The 25,422-nt window shown below is 37.2% G+C and overlaps 5 protein-coding genes across 8 annotated transcripts; 2 read left to right on the forward strand and 3 right to left on the reverse strand.

The window, feature by feature from the left end:
- Nucleotides 611-2,784, forward strand: LOC18605793 (protein PLASTID TRANSCRIPTIONALLY ACTIVE 7). Of its 2 annotated transcripts, XM_018117830.1 has the most exons (4): nucleotides 611-735; nucleotides 832-882; nucleotides 973-1,038; nucleotides 2,242-2,783. In XM_018117830.1, the coding sequence occupies exons 1-4, from the start codon at nucleotides 673-675 to the stop codon at nucleotides 2,575-2,577; spliced, it is 516 nt and encodes a 171-aa protein (XP_017973319.1). In that variant the 5' UTR covers nucleotides 611-672; the 3' UTR covers nucleotides 2,578-2,783. The 2 variants fall into 2 exon arrangements, with proteins under 2 accessions (XP_017973319.1, XP_007039091.1); XM_007039029.2 differs by lacking the exon at nucleotides 973-1,038 and having other exon boundaries at nucleotides 624-735; nucleotides 2,242-2,784.
- Nucleotides 3,248-6,632, forward strand: LOC18605794 (protein phosphatase 2C 57). The gene is made up of 11 exons (XM_018118488.1): nucleotides 3,248-3,703; nucleotides 3,817-3,945; nucleotides 4,078-4,183; nucleotides 4,371-4,481; nucleotides 4,671-4,750; nucleotides 4,866-4,919; nucleotides 5,123-5,239; nucleotides 5,362-5,416; nucleotides 5,541-5,573; nucleotides 5,668-5,714; nucleotides 6,312-6,632. Exons 1-11 carry the CDS (start codon nucleotides 3,381-3,383, stop codon nucleotides 6,433-6,435), a joined length of 1,179 nt encoding a protein of 392 aa, XP_017973977.1. The 5' UTR covers nucleotides 3,248-3,380; the 3' UTR covers nucleotides 6,436-6,632.
- LOC18605796 (importin subunit beta-1) lies at nucleotides 11,612-16,022 on the reverse strand. Its single transcript, XM_018118138.1, has 3 exons — nucleotides 15,864-16,022; nucleotides 12,879-15,290; nucleotides 11,612-12,773 (listed from the first exon to the last, which is right to left on the reverse strand). Exons 2-3 carry the CDS (start codon nucleotides 15,284-15,286, stop codon nucleotides 12,575-12,577), a joined length of 2,607 nt encoding a protein of 868 aa, XP_017973627.1. The 5' UTR covers nucleotides 15,287-15,290; nucleotides 15,864-16,022; the 3' UTR covers nucleotides 11,612-12,574.
- Nucleotides 17,491-22,048, reverse strand: LOC18605797 (importin subunit beta-1). Of its 2 annotated transcripts, none has more exons than XM_018118036.1 (3): nucleotides 21,916-22,048; nucleotides 18,862-21,282; nucleotides 17,491-18,750 (listed from the first exon to the last, which is right to left on the reverse strand). In XM_018118036.1, exons 2-3 carry the CDS (start codon nucleotides 21,267-21,269, stop codon nucleotides 18,552-18,554), a joined length of 2,607 nt encoding a protein of 868 aa, XP_017973525.1. In that variant the 5' UTR covers nucleotides 21,270-21,282; nucleotides 21,916-22,048; the 3' UTR covers nucleotides 17,491-18,551. The 2 variants fall into 2 exon arrangements, with proteins under 2 accessions (XP_017973525.1, XP_017973524.1); XM_018118035.1 differs by having other exon boundaries at nucleotides 21,883-22,048.
- On the reverse strand, nucleotides 23,304-25,141 carry LOC18605798 (calumenin-B). 2 transcript variants are annotated; one of them, XM_007039038.2, is made up of 6 exons: nucleotides 24,561-25,141; nucleotides 24,305-24,407; nucleotides 24,144-24,209; nucleotides 23,908-24,063; nucleotides 23,729-23,825; nucleotides 23,304-23,644 (listed from the first exon to the last, which is right to left on the reverse strand). In XM_007039038.2, the coding sequence occupies exons 1-6, from the start codon at nucleotides 25,042-25,044 to the stop codon at nucleotides 23,516-23,518; spliced, it is 1,035 nt and encodes a 344-aa protein (XP_007039100.1). In that variant the 5' UTR covers nucleotides 25,045-25,141; the 3' UTR covers nucleotides 23,304-23,515. The 2 variants fall into 2 exon arrangements, with proteins under 2 accessions (XP_007039100.1, XP_007039101.1); XM_007039039.2 differs by lacking the exon at nucleotides 24,144-24,209.

Raw genomic sequence — 25,422 nt, forward strand, 5'->3', positions numbered from 1 at the left:
TTGGCAAAACCCAAAGTCAATATCATCGGTACAATAAACCTCACAATCCCTATAGAATTGAAAGCTTCTTCTTGCATAGACACACTGGTACATGGCTGAGCGATTGGCAGAAGCATGAAATGTTACTTGGCCACAAATCCATCTCCCTTGACAGCTAATGGGTGGAAACAAACCCATATCAAGGTCATTTCTTCTTGATCAAGACTATGGAAGAGAAGCTAGCATTAAAGTGCCAATTACTCCTTATGAGGCTAACTGCTAGCCTATCTATGTAATTCCAAAACAAGCTCTCATTCTCGAGTTTGGTTGCATCAAGATACGAGGCCAAACTACAAAATTGATTTGGGTCAGTTTCTTATGGAAGTTAAAAACGTTTATGAATGCTTTGAAAGCAGACATAAACAGAAACATACCAATGGTAGCAGTATCATACGTCTTGAAGCCACCTGCATGGCTTCTTTTCCCTGTGACTTGGATTTAAACAATTTGGTATATGTTCCTTCCTTTCTGAATTTTGTAAGGGAAGTTGCTGCCACGTCGACATGTTGACCAAAAGTCAGGATATGGTCATTTTGTAATTTTTGGACGTAATTGGTGGCATTTACAAATGGAAGGGATATACCATCTGTCTCTGGGAGCGTTCAAGAGTTAGTACGGGGCAGGGGCAGGGCAATGGCGTTTGCTATCTCCAACCCAACCTGCATTTCTTCTTCCATTTCACCTCTACTTAAAACGGTAAAAGATTCAAACCCTTTTTAACTTTCCAATTTTGGCCTCACCATTTACTTTGTTAGTCAATATTGATTGGATTCCTTCGTTGGTCTGACGCAGGCGAGAGCAGGGACAAATTCATGGCGTCTCAACCCCAATTTAAAGTGTCAGGTTTATCTTTGGAAATTCATTTTGTTTTCAGAATTAATTTCACGTAATTATTTTTAATTTTTGTAATAAATAAGTTTTTTTATTTTAAAGTGTCAAGTTGTTTCCCGGTTCGAAAGCGAGGGTGGTGGTCGCCGTGTTTGGCGCCGGAGAAAATTGGTACATGGTCAAACTTGCTTTTTATTTCTTTCTTGGATATAAGATAGTTATTAGTATCAATATACCAGTAAATTGAAATTAATAAAAAATGGATAAGAAAAAATGGAATGAATTTTTGTACTTTCTGATGGATATGTTTAGTTAGATTCATGGTGAAGTAATGTTTAATTGCTTTGAAACTCAGATGTCTTTATTCATATCTAACTAAGAATTTGGATTAGATGAAGGTGCTGTTTACTGTTATGATAATTTATGGGATAGAGTTTGTGAAGAAAAGTTTGATGTTTCTGTTGAAACATTCACCAACAGAGTTCAATATAAATCAAATAGGTGTGGGAGACTGATAGTTTTTGAGCATTCACCCTTTTTCTCATTCCCAAAAATGTAATTTCATGCTAGAAATACAGTTTAGAGACTGAGTGAGTAGCTTGTGGTGGGCTACACCTATACTCAAGCTTAGAATAGTTATTCTATTCACAAGGTTTTCTTCTCATTCATCTTCTGTTTCTTTCTGATTCAAAATTTTCCGGAAATTTCAATTCGGTGTTGGTCGGATGGAGGGTAATTGTGCTCCCTATTCTTCTATTAAATTCATAATGTCTGAAATTCTGTTGTTGCAGCTATTTTTGTATCTTAAGAATGAAACTTATACCAACATAAGTTGCTTCGTATTTCTGAATCTTGCTCATTGTTGCTTGCGTTTCACTAAAATTGGAACAAATTAGGAGTTGAGTTACAAATGCTGGTATAAGTTTTACATTCTTATATATGATGGAAATCTTCCAGTATTTAGGATTGAGTCAAGGTTCTCTACAGTTCTGAGTTCCCCAAATAATTTTGTGACATGTCTATCCTTGGTCCATTGTTTTTTGAAAGTGAGTAATTCATTTCATCAATGAACTTTACATACTATCCAAAGTGGTAGCAGAGTGACATCACGGAGCTGGCAGACAAGACCCTGCCCACTCCAAGTGAGTCCTGAAATCAAAAAGTATGTGATCCCATCAGGTTGTATATGGGATCAAACACCGAAAACAAGACCACGTGAATCAAAATCCAGTCAGCCCTCCAGTTACCCAAAGACAGAACCGTTCCCATCTATCCTTGGTCCCTGCTTCAGTAGAAATATGTTGTTGTTATGCAAGTGACATGCTCAAAGGCATTTGGTTGCAATGTTGATGTGGAAATTTCCTCTTCATTCAGACAAAGAAGGATGAGATGTTGCAGTACAAGTTGGAGCGAATCCCTTTCCTGGAGGAGCAGGTTAGGAAGATAAGGGAAGGAGGAAAGCTCTTGACAATGGACATCGAGCGACTGTTGCTATCGGAGGACAACAGGTTTGATTTTGTGAATGATGTAGCAGCTGAGGCCAAAGATTATATTGAGAGTAATCGGGATGAATATGGAGGTACTAAAAAAGCTATACTTCATGTGCTCAGTAACCGTGTCAATGATTCTGGCTTCTATCGTCCAGATGCATATGCTGAATCTGACCCTTTCAAGCCTGGACCTACTTATTTGAAGGAAGAATTTACGTAAGTTTTGTATGTTAGTGTCCATTGTATTCAAGATTTTCTTCCTTGTAATTTCATTCCCTCGGATTTAATGCAGTGGTAGTTCTTTGGAAAGAATTAGTGGTTGATTGAATAAATATAATGTAATCTTTTGTAGTAATTCCTAATTCTTTTTGTAATTTAAAAATAATTGGAGAGGGTCAATGTTAAATCTGGTTATAGTATTTCACTACTTAGTATTTTCGTGGAAATGTAGTACTAGAATTTTTGGAAGATGACTCCATCAACAGATCTGAGTCAAGTGGGAATGAACAGAGTAAATGATGTGTACTCAGACCCTAAGCCCAATATTAACTTGGGCTTGGTGCAAGCCCAGATAATATGACAATATTGACCCAAGTCTTACTTGACACGTGTAATTGATGATTCAGACCTTTTATCTGTCCTTTTTTGCCCTTTTTTATAGACCTTTAATGAAGTCGTCTCTGTCTAGCCAAAGAAAAGGGCAAATAAGGATAAAAAAACTTCTGCTGTATGCAAGTCTCTTAAGCATCTTCTTAGATATTCGCCAATTGAAGCTGTCACTTAAGCTGACGTGGCTTTATATGAACCGCAGAATATTCACTTACACTGTGGTGGAAAAGTCCGTAGGAGATCCTAGCTCACTTGGAATATAATCCGTTAAATCAGTTAGAGGCCTAACTTCACTCTCTTATCTCCGACACCGCCACAATCACAGAGAAGATTCTCATCCTTGCAAGCCGAAACTCGAAACTCCAACTCATCCGTTGGACTCAGAGATTCAACTCACTGAGTCAACCAGAAGCTATGGCGTTATCGAGTCCACAGTTACAGAGATTCCTCTCAACCGACTTCAATTTCACCTCCAACACCAAATCAGCCAACAAGAACCACCTAACGACCACAACTAACATCAGAGCCAGAAGCCCCTGCCGTTGCTCTGCGATTGCAATTGACGCTCCTTCTTCGCTAACGGACGTCGCGGGGATCCGATGGGGATCCGCGAGCGTTCAGGGCAGACGCGAAGAGATGGAGGACAATTTAGTCATACGATCGGACGGCCTTGACGGATTCTCATTCGCTGCTGTCTTTGATGGCCACGGTGGCGTATCTTCCGTCGAGTTCCTCAGGTACGATAAATATTACATGCAAATGACTAGCAATATTTACTTCATTCCATGAACTTTTTGCATAGTTTATTGCGATTTAATTTTATAGCAAGAGATGGTTCTGATGAAAGCAGGGATGAGCTGTATAAAGAGTGTGTTACCGCTTTACAAGGCGGATTTCTGTTGAATGGAGGAGATTTTAATGCTATTAGGAAGGCGCTAACGAAGGCTTTTGAAAATGCTGATAAGAAATTGCTAAATTGGTGAGCCAAAAATCGATGCTTTGAACCCACAAATATTGATAAGTCTTTTAATCTGATTTTGTAGTCTTAATATGATTGTAGATTTTTGTATATTACTGGTTGAAGGTTTAGCTGGTGTTTCATTTTGTAAAGGCTTGAAACGATTGGAGAAGGTGATGATGAATCTGGTTCAACGGCCACTGTTATGTTAATAGGAAATGAAGTCCTCTTCATTTCTCATGTTGGTGATTCGTGTGTGGTATGGATACCTATTCCTAGTTCCTTTTATATATATTAGAATCCTTAATTTACATATAAAAAGACTAAAATTTTTGAGTTTCTTGTATAATAGTAGCATTTTTGGGAACTAGACAGAACACCACCTTTATTCTTTAAAAGGGTTATATCACTTTTCATTCTTTTTCTCGGTTGATACACTGATGCAGGTTCTATCTCGTGCTGGAAAAGTGGAAGTGTTGACTGATTCTCATCGACCCTATGGAAGCAATGAGACCTCTTTGCAAGAAATCAGGAGAATCAGAGAAGCAGGTGGATGGGTGTGTTTTTTCTGTTCTTGATTTTCTTTTCGGCACTTGCTATCTGATCTTTAATCCTTGCTGGTACCTGAGAGTTCTCACATCTTAAAATGTATAAAGACTTAAATCAAAAACTCCGGAGCCTCAGTGACGTTTGGTCTTACTCACATCACACGGCTGATTATAAGTTTTTCCATGCAATGTCCATAGATTGTCAACGGAAGGATTTGTGGTGACATAGCTGTATCTCGTGCTTTTGGTGACACTCGATTCAAGACAAAGAAGAATGAGTTGTGTTCTTCTCCTGTCCTCATTTTAAAGAATTTTTCGTGATGATTTGTACATGTTCTGTACATTACACTGTGTGACTCCATCATAATGTTAATGGCTTGGAATTTTGCTCAGAATGCTGAAGAAGGGAGTTGAGGAAAGGAGATGGTCTGAAAAATTTATTTCTCGGTATATCTTCTGTGGATATCCTTTCTTAGTTTCATTTTCCCCCTTTTGTTGTGGGTTCTTGCTTTACAAGTTAGTTTAATTAGAGTCACACCTAGCTCAAGTGGTTTTCTATAATTAGGATAAGTCAGATAGCTGTTTGGTTTATTTCAAACATGTTTCAAGCTTACAAGATTGTTTGGCCTTCAATGTTTGTGCTCTTTCAGAATAGTGTTCAATGGAGACTTGGTCATTGCATCTCCAGACACTTTTAAAGTAGCTCTCGGGTCAGATGCAGAGTTTATCCTGTTGGCATCTGATGGGTTATGGGACTACATAAACAGGTATTTCAAGCTATGCTTTTAACTCTTGCTGCTGTACAGGCAGTTTCTTTTACATGGGTTTGCTGTATGTTCAATTGAGAGAATAATGTTACTCTTACATACCTACTATTTTCTTCTTTCAGCTCAGATGCAGTTGCTTTTGTTAGAAATCAACTACGAGAACATGGAAATGTTCAGGTACATTTTACACTGTACCATATATGACCATGTCATATCTGTCCAGTTCTTATCAGATCCATTAGCTTTCCGATGATATTCTTTCATTGGTTTAGTCATAACTTTCCCCTTATTCCTGATTCAGGTAGCATGCGATGCACTTGCACAAGCCGCTTTGGTAATTAATAGTAATTTGTTTCTTTTGATTCATATTACTTATATATGTTTGTACGCAAGTTCCAGTAACGTTAGAATCTTATCATAACATGCAGGATCAAGGCTCTGAAGACAACATCAGCATTATCATTGCTGATTTAGGGTATGTAGTTGTTTTCACTAGTATGATTGCTGTTATGCTGTGCAGTTTAAGTTGAGCTAACAGATTATTTGAATCAACCTCTACTGGAAAACTAATCGTAGCTTTTTTTTCTCATATATTTTTTTTATAGAACTAATTAATGGTTAGCAATACAGTATATAGTCTTAAATTAACCATTGCCAATACTTTCCCACTTTGAAGGCTTCTTGCGCAGCCACTGGCTGAATGATATGAGCAGTATATGATCTTCAAACCCAGAATGAACAGTCTATTGTCCTTGGGCTTAGTCTGTTATTGGAACTTTTATTTTCTTTTCTATTTTTGTCCTCGTAGTCTAAATATGTTTCTTTATAATGAAAGCATTGCATGTGTTCAATGACTTGAGTATTGCTTTTTCTGCATTCCAAGATTTCACTGGGGAAAGAAAATAGGAAACGCAAAGAAATGACTAATAAGTCAAAAACTCTACGGGTCGTGCTTGTCTCTTTCAATTAAGTGCATCTGAGTTTTCTGTTTATGGCTTTTCATAATTCCTATTAAAGGATCACCCACTCCCTCTCTTTAACTTTGGTTTCGCTTGCTTTGACCTTTGCACAGGCAGACCGACTGGCAGAGCTTGCCACTTGAGCAACAAAATTTTCTATATGAGTTAGGCCAAGCTTTAGTTACAGTTGGGATTGTATCACTTGGAATATGGTTGTCATCTCAGGCTTCTTTTTGATATTGGGTGACCTGTTGTATATAGATCAACATAGATTTCACACTGTCTGTATAATGAAATTGTATATGATGCTAGCACTTTTTGGTAAACTTGACCTAGGCAAATTTAATACTTCTCAAAGAATACTATTCCGTTACTTGTCTTTCTCTGTATCGGTTTTGGAAATTCAGTAGTACTGACTGTTATTGCCGTGGAAACTTCATTCCAGTTTATGTGTAAGCCGTTCTTACCCCGTTCAGGTACAAGATGTACCTTAAGGCTTAAGCTATAGATGAATTAAAGAGAAAAAGAAAAAGAAGAATAAAAAATAAAACTTCTGCTGTTGAAAATGAGGATAGAAAAATCAAAGGTCACTCTGCCTTGCAATATTCATATAAACAACGAAAATCATTAGTCAAATGGGTTCTGATTGGTGCCCCCCGAAGCACTACATATCAGCCTAAACAATGGTTTTTGAGGTGCATAATGAATTCTAAAAGGTCCAGGAAAATACGTATTGTTGACTTGAATTTCTGAAATTGAAGCTAGGCAGTCAAACATGCCATCATTAATAGGGAGAAACTTCGTAAGGTGGAACAAATTGGGATCTAATTTTATAAGTACAAGTGATAACGTTGAGTTTGATATCAACACTACTGTCCTTAATTTCTTTGTTTTCTTTTTGCTTTCAATGCATAGGAGAATTATTATATAGAAAATTCAAATTCATTTTTTTTTAAAAAAAAATTGTAATAAATAAATAAAATAAGATTAGATATTGGGATGTTGTTGCAATGATCCTTTGATTTAGCATATAATTTCATGACTTCATCAATAATATAATTCCATCTTCAGAACAATATTCCTCGTATCTCATCTAAAGACTATACATAACCAATTATGTTCATTCTGCCTTATTCCTTAATATTTCTTTTTTTGGTTTTAGAGAAATAAGATGTATGAACTATTACATACATAGTTCTAAATTACTTCTCTGCATGGTGTTTTTTTTTTTTCAGAAAAATTTATTGATTAAATTATCTAATGAGAGACAACTCTTTCTCATTTACTTCATCAATCATTCACACATCAAAACTCAAATTTGTAAGATCTCGAATTTCCAATCCAAAAAAAATAAAAGAAAAAACCGTAAACTACAATTAATCACTACCATTATAGACGTATACTTTCAATGTTGGGCTTTATTAATTGCTATTTGGGGTAGCCAATAAGCACTGCTAATGGTGAAATTTGAAATCAACACATACGCTTTGATTTGTTTTCTAGTCTTGGGTTTATGTGTATATCTCATAAACAACTGATGAGGAACAAAATAGGAAAGCTTCATTATTTATTCTTAATATATGGTTATGGCAGGCAATAGCCTGGGAAGTACAAACATAAAATCACATCCGCAGAATACAGTGGCAATAACACAGTTTTAAGAACATAATTATACTACACCCCCCCGAGTAGGGTTTGTACTCTTTTGTTACTACTCACTTAACTGATCTAATAACTCCATAATATATATATTATGCCTTGCCTTTCTATTGCTAGATGATCAAAACCTCTTAAAAGAGAGACAGCGAGAAAAGAGTTTTTCTTTTTTCTAGTTAATTCATGGTTTGATCAGGGCTTGCCAGGTTTTTTCCTTGGGTCATGCTTAGTATTGGCACCTGTATCATCATAATCCAGCATTGCACCCAGCATCAACAGCTTCCTGGATGGATTCGTTTGGATCCCACCCTTCATAAAGAATTAAAATCAACAGCATTAGTTATCCCCAAAGATACAAGAACTCCCACATTTCGAAATACAACATATATTTATACGTGCATTAATTATTATTCTGCATTTGCAACGATTATCAAAGCAAGCAGATGTGAGGGATTGTGGAGTACCAGATGAAGTGAGTATTTGGCCTGCATGCCATCCCGAAAGGCAGCAACGGTGCCTGCAATACAAGTCTGGTCAGTGACATGATGATGTTTTGGAAATTAATACAAGGTCTAGTGCTGACATACAGAATTAACAAGGAGAAGAATGTACACTCGATTAGAGTATTACCACAGGAGAAAGGCATGAGGAGCAAAGACAGCAAAAGGAAAGCCTTGAAGCAAAGAGCCATGGCTAGCTGCGTTTGATAGGGAGGGGGGAGGATGTGATGAGTTTGCTGGAGAGGGGTTAAGGTTGGGGAGGGGAAGGTGTGCTTTTATTGTTGGTGTTTGAGGTAGGAAAATGTGGCATGGAGAGAGAGCTGTTGTCATGGTGCACCCCACCCAATAGCAAAAGAATCATGATGAGTTGCATTACCCCTTCTTTTGCCCACAACCCCTAAAGTCAACTGCACTGTTTTCATATTTATAATATATATATATATATATATATATATATATATATATATATATATATATTGTTACATCACACAAAGTGCACAAAAAGCATTTGTAAAACTTATATGCATGTCGGACAAAGGGAACAGTCGTTTGCATGGCTCAATCTATATCTATACCCATTCTCGGGTTGCCCTTTTTTCCGGCTGTATTTCTCACCCTTTTCCCAACTCAATCCATCTCCACATTAATTTACACTATCAATAATTTACCCTAAAATCATCTCTCTTTCTATATATGTTACTAATACTTTTACTTTAGCCTCTCATTTGTTTCAACGGTGCACGTTACTCAAATAAAATTTAACATCCCATGTCTATCTTCTTGATAAAATTACACTTAAAAATTAATTCTATTTATTATGTGGATTTGATTTTCATTATATAATAATAATAATAATGTAGTGGGGGGAGGGGGGAGGTCAGAAATCCTTCTCCTGGATTTGTAATTCCGTGGTACCAAACACCACTTTATTGAATAGTGGTTTTGATCCTCATGTTTCGGCTTTCATCACTTTCCAAGGCAATTAGATGGAGACAAACAGGTTAGTGGCCTACAGACGAAATCAAATGCAAAAAGCATTTAGGATGTTGAATTTTGGCGAGAGCCATTAGCGGGAGCACTATCAAAAGAATAAAACAAAGCAAGGGATGGGGGGACAACACAACACTTTGAACTCCCAACACTAATTTTAATTTAATCATTTATTAACATTAAATTAAAAGTGTAATTAATCATCTTTAAGGAGACCATATGTTGGCAAAATGATGCTTTCTTATACCCAAATTGATTGACTAATTAATAAAACCTTAATTTCAAAGTCGTCCAAAAGGAATTAAAATCATTGTGTATTCTTTTTAATATATTTACATATATATATATAAATAATTAGTCATAAGCATACACAAAATGATATATGTAGCATACATGCAAGTGTTTGATTTATTAATTAATGTATGATTTTTTTCTTAAAGAGTATAGTTTGAATCATCATTCCATCGATTCAAAAAAATATAATGTATGTAACATATTTTGTGTTTTTAAAAAATAAAAATGATGGGTTTAATTTTAAATTTAGACTTAAAAAATAAGGAAATTATTGCATATTATTGTGATATTTTTGAGAACTGAGGCAAGGGAAGCTGAATGATAAAATTAATGGTGGATATTTTCGGGTATCAAATGGTTCAACAATGGCAGGAATTGGTGAAGTCACTTACAAGAGTAGTACTGCTCAAAGTGGCATATGCTATTCATTGTGGATGCTTATTACAATATATGTTTTCCTTTTTTTTTTTTGTTTGTTGGGTTACTCCCTGATTTTTCCTCCATTACCCAATAGTTTGGGTTTTCGTTGCCTTGTACGGCCATGAAAGGTCCTGATGAGAGACATGGAAGGATTTACCCAAAAAAGAACAAAATTGAGACAACTCGATGCATCCCCCCCTCCCTTCCTGCCTAAATTTATTAGATAGGGGTGGTGGCGGTCATATCACAGCAGGTCACACCACATTCTCTGAACTACCTTTAAAGGGGCATAACCTGCCATTTCCATCTCTTTTCCCACTAAACCTCTGCCACCTGTTCGGATGCCACAACTTTGATCAATGTGATGTGAGTCGAGGCTTTCTCTAACATCTTTTTTTAATTAAACAAAATAAAAATAAATAAATTTATATTATTTTTATTTATACATAATATCAGTAATTAATACATATCTTTTCCCTCTTCTTCCAAGAAAGCAATGCAAGTTGATCTTATTTTTCGGTACAAATGTTTGTGAGAGAGGCAATGAAAGCTATCTTCATAGCTCATGCTGACAAATTTGACAACAAAAGTATGTACTAAATTCGATAAATTAATCATGATTTGCAATTTCTTGGATCTTTCCAACCAATTGGAACTGCAATTTCTAGTCATAAACAAAAAGGCCTTTTGAGGGTTTGAAAGGTTTATACATACCATGACAGCAACCTTTCCCTTTTCAAACCCTCATGTAGTGTAAGACAAGATGGTGAAGATGGAATGTATCAAGGGCAGCAAAGTGCATCAACTTGTTCTCTTCATAATAAGATCATTTGGGTTTTTTCTTTTGATCTTTTTCAAACTTCTAAATGAAGTTCAGGTCTGATCATTACAAGGCCTGAGTGATACCAATACCTTTTGGTCGTGAATTTCATGTGATTTTTTCACTTCATCTCCGAGCGTCGGTTACCAAAGCCTTGTAAAAGATTGCTGCCCAAATTTAAAGAGAAGCTTGTTTTCTAATGATCAGATTTTTAAGATTTAACAGGATGTTGGAAGAAACTTTATCCTGTGCGTGATAACTAATGGCTAGGATGAACTCGTTAGACTACCAAATAAAGTTTTCTCAGCTTTACAAAAGCATTAGCTCTATATTGGTGTTGGTCAGTTTGTTCTTATGAAGCTTGGAATTTGACCCAAGTCCCAACAAAAGACGAAATAGTCAAAATCTTTGAATAGTTAGCACAGTTCGAGCCAACTTTGAGGTGGGGTATGAGTGGTTTGAAGCAAATTAGTGGGATGAATGAGAAGCCATATCCCATTCACAGGGTAAAGTTGAATTCTATAGAACCAGTCAAAGAGGCCGCACTTGAATACTTGGTCAGCCTGTGAAATTTTCAATTTTCAGCCATTATTAAGAGCTCATCAGATGAATAAGCATCGGTTCCACTGCGATCTTACTCTTTCCTAATCCATGAATCACAAAAGCCACATGGGTTGCTTATTAGGAATATTCTCACTTGGAGCCATTGAGAAAAAACCGCTAATGCGAAGCAAAAAGGCAAACCCAGAATTATCTCATTCGGCCCTACTAATGTCAGCCCAATTTGTGATTTACTATCACTATGTATAAGCAGTGATAACCAAAAATTCTATTATACAATCTGAAACAACGGGAACAAAATTGTATACCCAAAGGAAATGCAAAACAAATAATTTTATGAATGCATGATATTGAACAATTGACTCGAGACTTTTGCTAACAATTCAAATTTATAAAAAAAAAAAAAAAAAAACCCCGACAACAACAACAATGCAATGCTGGATGGAATACTCCCAATAGCATGCTGTATGTGGCTAACCCCCAACCCCACCGAAACAAAATATACAAAAGCAGCAGAGGTGATTAAATGCAACCCAGCCACTGACGTATCATACTTAAAAAATATGAAGAGTTGAACTACCAAAAGAAGGGGTTGAGTAACACTCAGAACCAAAACTAGGTGATGGAAGGACAATGGTGGAAATGCAGTACTTGACATGTCTTGAAGTGCTGCAGCACTTTGAACCAAATTCTCAGTCATCCACTCCAACAACCTAAATTTAATTGGAGAAAACCACACCAAGGCAAAAATGATGTTTGTCTTGACAAATGGGGCGTAGAAACAGCACGTGACCAAGCTAGGTGACTAGTCAGTCTTTCCCACATGTCACAGTTACTGATCCTCCCCTACTTCAATCTTTCAGGACCAACAGATATTCTCTCCCCCAGTTTCATGGAGACCTTCATCAACTTCTCTGAAACCATCTTAATCCACTTCCTCCATGACAAAAGAAAAAAAAAAGGAATCTGACCCCATGATGATGATGATGCAAGAGTTAGTGACAACTTGAAGACTGATTACTTCTGTTGTCTGACAAAGGCGATGACTTGACACATGCAATCCCAGACCCTCAACTCAACACACCCAAATGCATGGACTTCCAAAAGAAAATAAACATGCTGAATGGCAACACCCTCAAACAGAAATGGCACGACTAATGGCCAACTTGGCCCATTCAGCAGATTCTTTAATCATAAGGTCTTCAGAAGACAAGCATTCATTTAAAAAGTCTTTGCTTGACGGGGATTGCTGTATCAGAGAACCAGCATGACTTCCCAATGTATCAGCTAGATCTCCAAGGACTCCAATGGCTGTCTTCATAACCACATCATCCCTATAGGCAAACAAGTAACATAAAAAGATGTTATTAACCATACATCAAAGGACATGTCATGCAATAAAGTAAAAGCCTAAAAGAGTAACTTTTAGTAGAACTCACATGTCTTTCTCAATGTATATGCTATCCAAGAACTGAAGGATGTGAGATGCATAGGGAATCAAGAGCTGGGTTTTTGGAGAGTTCTTAAACCCTTGGAAAACCCCAGAATATGCCTCCAGAATTCCATTTCTCAGTGAATTTGTGTACTCTGTCAATTCATCATCACCTGCTGTATGGGTAGACAACTCTGCTGCACTCTGAAGCGCGGACATGGCCCACATTAAGTACTTTTCAAAATACTCCCCTACGGCCAATGCAATGTCGCCGAAGCATGAAAATATGGGAGGTTTCACAGAACGATGCAACTGGTTGCTTGATAAATTCTTGAGAAGTTGTGTCATAATCCCGTCACAGTAGGGCACAATTTTTTCCTCTATTGCCCTGGAAATATCACCAACAACACCAACTGTGACAGCACAGACTTGGTACTCCTCAAAATTCTGAAGACCCATCTCCAAGTACCTATAAAACTCTGGCATATACTTTGCAAAATCTGGTCCTGTTGCATAAGCAAGGGCTCCAATGGCAAGCATGGCCTCCTCGTGTACAGTGGCACTCCTACAAGCAAAAACCCTAAGGAAAAGCCCCATTATCTGATCTGCATACTGCATGAGCACATACTTGGTTGGTTCTGATGAACCAAGCTTCTGAATGATGACCTGTAAACACCCACAAAGAAGGCCCTGCAATTCACTTTGCTTCTCCCTTTCATCAGAAGACAGTTTCTGCCCCTCAAGGGTGTTATGAAGCTCCATCATGATTACAGGCACCAATTGCAACACCAATGAAGCTGTCTCATCGGTTGAACACCTCACCACTTCATTCAATGTCTCATAGGCAGCAGTCCTCAGTCGGGATTCCCCAGCATCTTCTCGATGAGTAACAGTGAGAAGGGACTGGACAATTTCTTGGAAAAAAGGAGTTAAAGGAGATGATGGACCCACCTCCTCATAACCTTGAGCAAGAAAATAGAGAGCACCACAGGCTTTCTCAGCAACATTTGGAGTGTCCTTCATACTCTGCAGCAGAACTGTGACTATCTGTTGGCAATTTGCCTGAGTGATGATAGGTGAATCTACAGCAGAACCATGAAGGAATTCAAAGATCCGTCCAAGGGCCCAGGCAGTAGTGTCTTTGACATGGCTATTGGGGTCCTTTGTCAAAGCACTGAGCATGAAGGTTAAGGCAACATTCACAAGAGATAGCAACTTTTCAGGGGAAGGACCCTCCAAGATTGAACCAAAGGCATAAGTTGCCGCCTCCCTCTGCCTCCAATCTGGTTTTGTTATATTCTCCTCAATAAATGGCACAACAAGAGGGACAATATCATCTCCTACAGTCCGCGCAACCAAACCTAGACAGGTTCCGCCAGCCATTGCAATATTCCAAGCCCCCTCATCCTGATCCTGATCCTCCTCTTGCTTCAAGAGAGTCTCCAACAGCATAGGAACAAGAGCAGGGAGTGCCTGCTTGATAAAGTAAAAGCAAGGAATATCAGAGTCCCCAGTGAAATCACTTCCATATTCTTCCAAAATATCTATCTCCTCATCACATATTGAACTCCAGAACTCAATGGCTTGAAGTGAGACAGGTTCCTCATCTTCCCTCACGGCCTTTGCCGTGATGTTAAAAATATCCTGGATATAAGGAGCTAGTTTCTCGTAGTAAGTTGATGAAATGGAAACCAAACACTCGAAAGCTGCCTGCCTTATCCTCACTTCTGGGGATAGTGTTGCCTCACAGACAACTCTCATTATATAATCACGCTCCATGTCATTGCTGAAATTTGCCTGAGCAAATCCCAGTGCATTGTAAAGTGCCCTTGTAGCAGCAAGCCTCACATCAGTGTTTCCTTCTGATGCACTCATACCTTGAACTACAGCAGTAAGTATTTTATTTACTTGATCTTGATCAATAACATCAGGTGAGACCTCCTCACACATATACCCAAGAGTCTCTAAAGTGGCTTGCGTAGCATGAGCTGGTAGCTGATGAACATTTGATAAAAGCAAACTTATCAACTCAGGCCACTGTTTCTGTGGCAACTCAATGCCAGCAACCTTGGCAATAACTTGAGATGCAGTTGACCGAGCATCAGATACTGGAGAAGACAGAGTCTTCAGTAAGCATGCCTTAATCTGGCTCTTTGCATTGGTGTCCAATGACAACCATCTTTGAACCAGCTCAAACTTCCTGTGCTGTTCCTTCGCATCCAACGCATTCTTAAGTATCAAACCCGCTAATTTACGTGTTTCAACAGGCTTCTCCTCATTTGCCAACTCCACAGAAAGTGACAGCAAGAAACCAGGAAGGTTCTGCTCCTGGAACTGTTTCAAGCTTTCTTCAGCAGTCTTGCGCACAGCTCCATCTATAGATTGTGCATTTAAAAGCACCTGTGTAACTTCCATCGCCCTAATATTTTGAAAAGCATCAATAATTAAAACAAATAGATACACAAATTCAATAAATAAAGTAACATATATATTCCAACACCTCGATTCTGAAAACACATCCAACCTAAAGGAAAACCCAAACCCTTAAATTTGTTGAAGAAGAGTAAAAGACAGTAACAAGAATAAATCAAATGCAGCGATTACATCAAATTGATCCATCAAAACGTTATTGTCAGCTCTACATACATACTTGGTAACTGATAGGATCACTCAAATATTCGGGATCAATTGTGCCAATTTGCCATTAAAAACTTAAACTTTAAAATTTGGCAAATAAAATCAAACAAAAATCCCAGATCATAATAGATTTAAAATAAATACAATAATACTTAGAAATTCTATCGCTCAAATCTTTCCCAAAAAAGAAAAATCTAATCCTCTAACTAGTACTACAAATAAACAACACCCTAAGATTAAAAAAACGAAAAAGGAGAGCGGATCAATGCATTGAATATCGAATAACCAAATCACTACCCAAAACCCTAATTACAAGCAGAAATGAAACTTTAAGAGCGGAATTCGACAAAATTACCTTAAAATTCACGAAATTCGATGCAGATTTTACTTTCCACCGATCGGAGAAGGCCGAAAGGGGCTGAGTAGAACCCTAGTATTAGGAGAGAGAAAATGAAAAAGGAAAAGGAAAAGGACGAATAAGAAGAAGATGGAGACGCGGATTCGGAGCTGGCCTCAAGTAATTTATACAAATCTATATTTTTATATTATTTTTTAGGGGAAATGTTAACTGTACTACTTAACTTGATAGTATTACTTCTACGATACTGTCTTCTTTTTTTTTTTAAAAAAAAAAGGGGGTAAATTTGATGCATTAAATGAAAATTATTTTTAAAAAGAATAATGTAAGTAACTTCAAAAGTGCTTATAGCCATTTTCTCATTTTAACTTAATATTTCAGGATTTTCTTTATTAAATTGTGCCAAAATTGTGTACATTTTATTTTATTTTCAAACAATTACTGTGTTTTCAATATTTCACATTAATTTTAGTAGTTTTTTATATTTGAATTTAAAAAATAGAATTTATCAATATTATAAAATAAAAAATAAATTTGAATTTAATATCTCTGATATTATTTCTAAGGGATGATTTAAAAAACAGTTTTCAGAAATTAATTAATATAATAGTATTTAAAAATGTCGTCGTATTGATGAGTAGAATGATTCTAAAAAGAAAAGACGAGACGCTTACAACACTTAACAAAACGGGTTCCGCAAGGTGTCTCAATGGGGCCACTTTTAAGCTTTGTTTAATCTTGCATGGGGCAACTTGGTGGTAATTAAGATTTGCTTACGGAAAAAAAGTCATCCTGGTTAACGGTTAAGATTGCTTTATAAGAACCTACGTTGACATTCAAGTCTTCTCGGTCATCTGAAGCGGACCGTCCAAAGACGTTAGTAAAGTTTTTGGATTTGTACTTTGTAACTATAGAGTTGGTTTCTGAAGCAGTTATACTTTATATATGGTAAGGCCACGTTCGGTTGACAAAGTGCGTTTCTTGTTTTCCTAGTAATTAATACCATTACTAAGACAGGTTTTAATTACGTGAACTACATTTTAGTGTACCGAGTGCTCTTCATTTCTCATGTTCGTGACTCCCTTGTATGGATTCCTCCCATTCCTAGTTTCTGAGTTTCCTATTAGCATTTTGGAAATTGGACAAGTGATCTGGTCTCACTCGCATCACACGGCTGAAAACAGACGAAGATTCTCAAAGGAAGGAATTGTGTGCTTTAGGTGGCACTCAGTTCAAGACAAAGGAGGAGTTTGGTTCCTTCCTCCTCCTCACTTTGAAGATAATTTTCATAAAAATCTATATATGTTCTGTTCATTTGCATGTCTACATCATAATGATAATGGTTTGGGATGTTTTGCTCGAAATGCCCAACCAGGGAGTTGAGGAAAGGAGGTGGTCTGATATTTTCTTTTTTCTTGATATACCTTCTATGACTTCTTACTTTGGTATATCTTCTATGAATTGAATCCTTTCTCACTTTTTACCTTTCTTTCAAGCACCACATTATACCCTAATTCATTAGTCCTATGGACCAAATAAACTACATTAATAATTTTAATCTGGAAATGAACTAAGACTTACAAGAAAAGGCGTAAGAAAAGCAGCTTCATTCCTTGGAGGGAAATGCAATGCAAGAGCTACAGCCCAATCAAATTTAATCAAAGCTACAGAAATTCTAAAATGAAGCAAAAAGGCAACTGCCCTATTTAAGCATTTAATCAAGATATACATTGCCTCATCCAGCCCTTTTCATGTCAAGCCCACATTTTGATATGGTATCACTTTCTATAAGCAGTGACAACTAAAAATAAAATTATACAATCCCAACTCTGAAGCAACGGGAAAAAAAATTGTATAATGGAAGGAAACAGAAAACAGATAATTTATGAATGCATGATATTGAACATTTGACTCAAGACCTTCTAAAAATTGAAATTAAACAGAAGAAGAAAAAAGGAACAACAATAATGCAATGCAGGATGGAATGATCCCAATAGCATATGCAGTACGTGGTTAACCCCAGACCCCACTGAAATAAAATATACAAACTATGCAGCAGAGAATAAATGCAACCCAGCCACTAGTGTATACTTAAGAAATATGCCGACTTGAACTAGAAAAAGATGGGGGTGAGGAACGATCAGAACCCAAACTAGGTGATGGAAGGCCAATGGTGAAATGCAGCACTTGAGATGTCTTGAAGTGCTGCAGCACTTTGAACCAAATCCTCAGTCATCCACTCCAACAACCTAAGTTTACATGGAGAAAACCACACCAAGGCAAAAATGATGTTTGTCTTGACACATGGGGCGTATAAACAGCAAGTGACCAAGCACCTGACTAGTCAGTCACTCCAGCTTGTCAGTTACTGATCCCTCCCTACTTCAATCCTTCAGGACCAAAAGATATTCTCAACCACAATTCATGGAGGTGCTCATTAACTTCTCTGAAACCATCTCTATCCTCTTCCTCCATGACAAAAATATGGAATCTGACCCCATGATGATGATGATGATGATGATGATGATTGATGATGATGCAAGAGTTAGTGACAACTTGAAGACCGATTACTTCTGTTGTCTGACAATGGCGATGACTTGACACATGCAATCCCAGACCCTCAACTCAACACACCCAAATGCATGGACTTCCAACAGAAAATAAACATGCTGAATGGCAACACCCTCAAACTGAAATAGCACGACTAATGGCCAACTTGGCCCATTCAGCAGATTCTTTAATCATATGGTCTTCTGAAGACAAGCATTCATTTAAAAAGTCTTTGCTTGAGCGAGATTGCTGTATCAGAGAACCAGCATGACTTCCCAAAGTATCAGCTAGATCTCCAAGGACACCAATGGCAGTTTTCATGACCACATCATCCCTATAGGCAAATACATAACATAAAAATTGTTAATAAAAACACATCAAAATTCAAATAACAAGCCATTCAGTAGAGTAAAAGCTAATAAGAGTATCTTTCGGTAGAACTCACATGTCTTTCTCCATGTATATGCCATCCAAGAATTGGAGAATGTGAGGTGCATAGGGAATCAAGAGCTGAGTTTTTGGAGAGTTCTTAAACCCTTGGAAAATCCCAGAATATGCCTCAAGAATTCCATTTCTCAGAGAATTTGTGTATTCTGTCAATTCATCATCACCGGCTGTATGGGTAGACAACTCTGCTGCTCTCTGAAGTGCGGACATGGCCCACATTAAGTACTTTTCAAAATACTCTCCCACTGCCAATGCAATGTCGCCAAAGCATGAAAATATGGGAGGCTTTACAGAACGATGCAACTGGTTGCTTGATAAATTCTTGAGAAGTTGTGTCATAATACCATCACAGTAAGGCACAATTTTTTCCTCCAATGCCCGGGAAATATCACCAACAACACCAACTGTGACAGCACAGACTTGGTACTCTTCAAAATTCTGAAGACCCATTTCCAAGTACCTATAAAAATCTGGCATGTACTTTGCAAAATCTGGTCCTGTTGCATAAGCAAGGGCTCCAATGGCAAGCATGGCCTCCTCATGTACAGTAGAACTCCTACAAGCAAAAACCCTAAGGAAAAGCCCCATTATCTGATCTGCATACTGCATGAACACATACTTGGTTGGTTCTGATGAACCAAGCTTCTGAATAATGACCTGCAAACACCCACAAAGAAGGCCTTGCAATTCACTCTGCTTCTCTCTTTCATCAGATGACAGTTTCTGCCCCTCCAGAGTGTTATGAAGCTCCATCATGATGACAGGCACCAATTGCAACACCAATGGAGCTGTCTCATCGGTTGAACACCTCACCACTTCATTCAATGTCTCATAGGCAGCAGTCCTCAGCCGTGATTCCCCTGCATCTTCTCGGTGGGTGACAGTGAGAAGGGACTGGACAATTTCCTGGAAGAACGGAGTTAAAGGAGATGATGGACCCACATCCTCATAACCTTGAGCAAGAAAGTAGAGAGCACCACAGGCCTTCTCAGCAACATTTGGAGTGTCCTTCATACTCTGAAGGAGCACAGTGACTATCTGCTGGCAATTTACCTGAGTGATGATGGGTGAATCTACAGCAGAACCATGAAGGAATTCAAAGATTCGTCCAACAGTCCAGGCAGTAGTGTCTTTGACATGGCTGTTGGGGTCCTTTGTCAAAGCACTGAGCATGAAGTTTAAGGCAACATTAACAAGAGGTATTAACTTTTCGGGGGAAGGACCCTCCAAGATTGAACCAAAGGCGTAAGTTGCCGCCTCCCTCTGCCTCCAATCTGGTTTTGTTATATTCTCCTCAATAAATGGCACAACAAGAGGGACAATATCATCACCCACAGTCCGTGCAACCAACCCAAGACAGGTTCCCCCAGCCATTGCAATATTCCAAGCCCCTTCATCCTGATCCTGATCTTCCTCCTGCTTCAAGAGTGTCTCCAACAGCATAGGAACAAGCGCAGGGAGTGCTTGCTTGATAAAGTAAAAGCAAGGAATATCAGAATCACCAGTGAACTCACCTCCATAATCTTCCAAAATATCTATCTCCTCATCACATATTGAACTCCAGAACTCAATGGCTTGAAGGGAGACAGGTTCCTCATCTTCCCTCACAGCCTTTGCTGTGATGCTAAAAATATCCTGGATATAAGGAGCTAGTTTCTCGTAGTAAGTTGATGAAATGGAGACCAAACACTCGAAAGCTGCCTGCCTTATCCTCACTTCTGGGGACAGGGTTGCCTCACAGACAACTCTCATTATATAATCACGCTCCATGTCATTGCTGAAATTCGCCTGAGCAAATCCCAGAGCATTGTAAAGTGCTCTGGTAGCAGCAAGCCTCACATCAGTGTTTCCTTCTGATGCACTCATACCTTGAACTACAGCAGTAAGTATTTTATTTACTTGATCTTGATCAATAATGTCAGGCGAGACCTCCTCACACAAATATCCAAGAGTCTCTAAAGTGGCTTGCTTAGCATGAGCTCGTAGCTGATGAATATTCGATAAAAGAGAACCTATCAACTCGGGCCACTGTTTCTGTGGCAACTCAATGCCAGCAACCTTGGCAATGACTTGAGATGCAGTTGATCGAGCATCAGCTACAGCAGAAGAGAGAGTCTTTAACACGCATGCCTTAATCTGGCTCTTCGCATTGGCGTCCAATGACAACCATCTTTGAACAAGCTCATATTTCCTGTGTTGTTCCTTAGCATCCAATGCATTCTTAAGTATCAAACCTGCCAATTTACGTGTTTCAACAGGCTTCTCCTCATTTGCCAACTCCCCAGAAAGTGACAGCAAAAAAGCAGGAAGGTTCTGCTCCTGAAATTGTTTCAAGCTTTCCTCAGCATTCTTCCGCACAGCTCCATCTATTGATTGTGCATTCAAAAGCACCTGTGTAACTTCCATCGCCCTAATATTCCTGCAAGAACAATGACAGAAATTCAAAAGGTAATACAATAAAGCTTAAATATTCCAACACCTAAATCCTGAAAACGCATAAAAGGCCAAAAAAAAATAAAGGAAAAAGAAAAAACCGTATTATGAGTAACACTATCTGAACTAAGGGCAAACTAACATGAAACAGAACCTTAAAATTAATCGAAAAAGTGTAAACGAAAGTAACAAGAATGAAACCAATGTGCCGCAAATAAATCAAATTGATCCATCCCTATTGTCATTTTTACTTACATACTAAGCAACTGATAGGGAACACTTAAATATTTGGGATCAACGTAGCAATTCGACATTGAAAACTTAAACTTCGAAATTTTGGCGAGCAAAAATTCAAACAAAAATCCTAGATCACATTAGATTTAAATTAAATACAATAACACTTAGAAATTCGATCGTTCAAATCTTTCCAAAAAAAATTATAATACTCTAATTAGTACTACCCTAAAATTATAAAACAAAAAAGAAAGCGGATCAATGCATCCAATATCGAATGCCCAAAATCACTATCCAAAACCCTAATTACAAACAAAAATGAAACCTTCAGAAAGGAGTTCAACAAGATCACCTTAAAATTCACGAAGTTTGATGCAGACTTTACCTTTCACCGATCGAAAAGATCGAAAGCGGCTGAGCTGAACAAAACCCTAATAATTGAAGATAGGAAATGAAAAAGAAAAAAAAGGAAACGGAGGAAGAGGAGAAGGAGAAGCGGATTTGAAGCAGGACTAGAATAATTTATACCAAATCTATATTTTAAATCATTTTTTAAATAGTATATTTGTAGTATTAATTCCTTTGGCCGTTTTTGGCTAGTACGTGTTCCACAGGGTGTCAAAGTGGACCCACCTAAAAGTTGACCGACTTTCTACGTGGGCAATTTGGTAATTAGGATTTGCACATGAAGAAAGTCAGCTGACTTAATGGTTAAGGTGGCTTTAAAAGAAACACAGTTGACATCTGTCATCATATGGTACGTTTAGTAATTGTACAGTTAGATTTTGTTACTTCAGCAGAACAAGCAGTCTAATGTCCATTTATGGTTAAACTTTTTCTTAAAAGATTAAAAAAAAAACAAAAGAATTAATGCAGAAAATCTAGTTGATAATGTGGGTCTTTTTTTTATTTCTACTAATACCATTATTAAGACAGATTTTCAGAAATTAAGTTTAATGAATATGATTAAAAAAAACATGAGCTTTTTATTTAATGAACATGTATCAAATTTCATCTTAATTATTGAAGCTTGTTTGATGAAAATTTTCTTTTGCATGGAATGATAGCAAAGATAGATAAAAATTAAAATCCATCGATTTATTTTAATCAGTATTCATACATAGATCTAATAAATATGATACAAAATTAAATAGATTTAGGTTTAAGATAATTGTGTTTCGTATTTTAATTGTATCCCTTGTCTTAAATGTGTCAAATACATTTAATCCATTTAAGATATATTTAATTATTTGTGTTATTATGTATTCCTATAACCTACTGCCTATTTCATTAATCATGTACATGTGCCTATTGACACATTTATAACCCAATTATCACCCGTTTAAATCTCATATAAATATTTTATTTATTATAATTGATGATGATAGTGGTAGATTTTTATTATACTTGATGAATATTATTGTTTTATTAGTAATTTTTTATGATTATTAATTTTAAATTTGACTAATGAAATTACATTTCATTTATAATTATATGCATTTTAATTTAATTATGTTTAAAATTTTAATCATGTTAATCATTTAAATAAGTTACAAATCATGTCGTTTCATAAAAAATTTATTTCATTTCGATTAATAAACGTGTTAAACATGTTATGTTATATTACATGTTTTATAAATGTATTTGTATTAATATTTAAGATATTAACAAGTTTAATTAATAGCATATTGGTATTTACTTATATAATTATTAATATTTTATATTTTCATAACATGGTTAAGACACATGAACTTCAAAGAAGCCTTAAAAAAAAAAAAAAACAAAAGAACAATATTGGTCAAAGGAAGATGGAGTGACAAATTTATACAAAAGCTTTTGCTCTATTTCTGATCTGTTCCCTTGTCTATTTACAGAAACACAAGCCAAAATTATTGGACTTGGTTTTCTTTTATCATGTGCTGGGAATGGGATGGGATGTTACATAATCCAAATCCAAAGCATTGCATGAATTACGTTTCTAGAGACTAGAGTTCGTCATGGTCATCATCATAGTCGTCATCGTCGATGCTGTCATCATAGAGTGAGTTGTAGAATATGCTCTCGTGATTGAGAATCTCTTCCATGGTCAAATTCCCATCTTTGTTATCATCAGCCTGGAGTCAAAACAAAATTCAGAAACCCATGGAGTATTTTACAAATTCAAACAATATCATTATACAATTATTAATTGACTTCACCTCGTAAATCAGATAACTGGTGTAGTACTTGGCGTAAAACAGTTCACCAGGGTAGAGATAACGGAGTATGGGTCTCAATTCATCCAGCTCCAGGTATCTGCAAAAGGGCTCAAAGTTGTATAGATGGTTATAAATTTATAGGATCACCACCAGTTATTGGAAGAGAAAATAGAAATTACTTGTCTTCGTTGATATCTAGCTCTACGAATTTCTCTTCAGCTGTGGGTGCAAGAGCAGCAGCAGTCTCGAATTCAGCATAGCTTTTGTATATGTTGTATGCATAATCGAGAAATTCCTTGAAGTTGAGTTTGCCATCGTGATCATCGTCCATCCGTCTGCTCAATCAGGGAAAATCATCATAACTTTATCCAGCGCAAGCAAATGATAGAAACAGAGAAAACGTGAGGAAACAAACTTCATTTTTTCTCTCAACAGCCATTTCTGAATTTCTTCGTTGTCACTATCCTCCGGATGTAAGAAACTGTAGGAAAAAGGATTGGGTAAACCTGATCGATATAGCTTTGCAGTATTGACCAAAGAAGCCAACCCACCCCCACCCCCGNAGAAAGTATTTACTCTTTGAATTCGTTGAAGTCAAGAGTCCCATTGGAATTCAGGTCTGCATTGTTAAATTGCTCCATCCACCATCCAGCTTCACCGTGCTCTTTTCTATTTTTTGCTGTTCCACATTCAACTTTTCAATTCATATGCAAAGAAATCTTATTGTTGCATCTATTTGGCTATAATTAAGGAAACTAGGAACATTTTATATCAATTACATTAAACATTTGAACCCAGATATAGCCAAAGATTTCAAAGTTTCTTTCCTTACCTATATCATTCTCGTTAAAATGAGGCAGATACTCGCTGAAGCTGATAGCTCCATCCCCATTTTTATCGTGCCATGACATGACTTTATTGGTTCTAAAACTCAAACGATCCATTGCCTGTTGCCCAATCCAAGCCCCTAGCTCCTTGGCACTGATTAAACCATCTTTCGGTGCACTGTCTAGCAAAGGGAACAAAATCATCAACCGCAGAGTGGTGTTTAAAGTTCCGTCGTCGCCGAAGAACTCGTCGGCGTCTGCAACCTCAGGAACATAAGAAATGTGTTCCGGATCAACGTGATAGCTCAATCCTTTTTCTTCCGCCGATCTCTCGAGTCTTGCGACCAGAGGGTCAAAATGTGGAGCTTTGTAGCCAAGGCGGCGACTCAGGCCTGAACGGGTATGATGACCATGCCGTTTGTTTTGGAAGAACACGAATAAAATGATGAAGGCGGTGGCCAGAAAGGTGTAAACCACCGCCTTCGCCATTTAATGGCTTCAACAGGGATTAGGGATGAGTGGATAATGGTAGCATAAACAATAACGGGAAAGTTCAATGAAGTTAGATAATGATTTTCCCGTCTCTTTCCTTTTTTTTTTCTTTTTTTTTATTATCCATTGAAGTCAATGAACATGGGGTGGCGGGAAAAACGGTTATTGGCAGTTAGAATCGAGAGGCATATACATAAAGCACTCAAATTAGGGGGGGTTTAAATTTAATTCAGAGATTTGGGTTTTCTTTGATTTATTAGGCTTTTTAACTTTACTTTGTTTTCAGAAGCCAAAAGGAGAAAGTTAGACAGGCATGCTAATTCTTGCCTACTTCATAAAATCTTCAATGTTCAAATCTGTGTAACACTTTTGACA

This window comes from Theobroma cacao, chromosome 3 (assembly GCF_000208745.1).
Source record: "Theobroma cacao cultivar B97-61/B2 chromosome 3, Criollo_cocoa_genome_V2, whole genome shotgun sequence".
Lineage (NCBI taxonomy): Eukaryota > Viridiplantae > Streptophyta > Magnoliopsida > Malvales > Malvaceae > Theobroma > Theobroma cacao.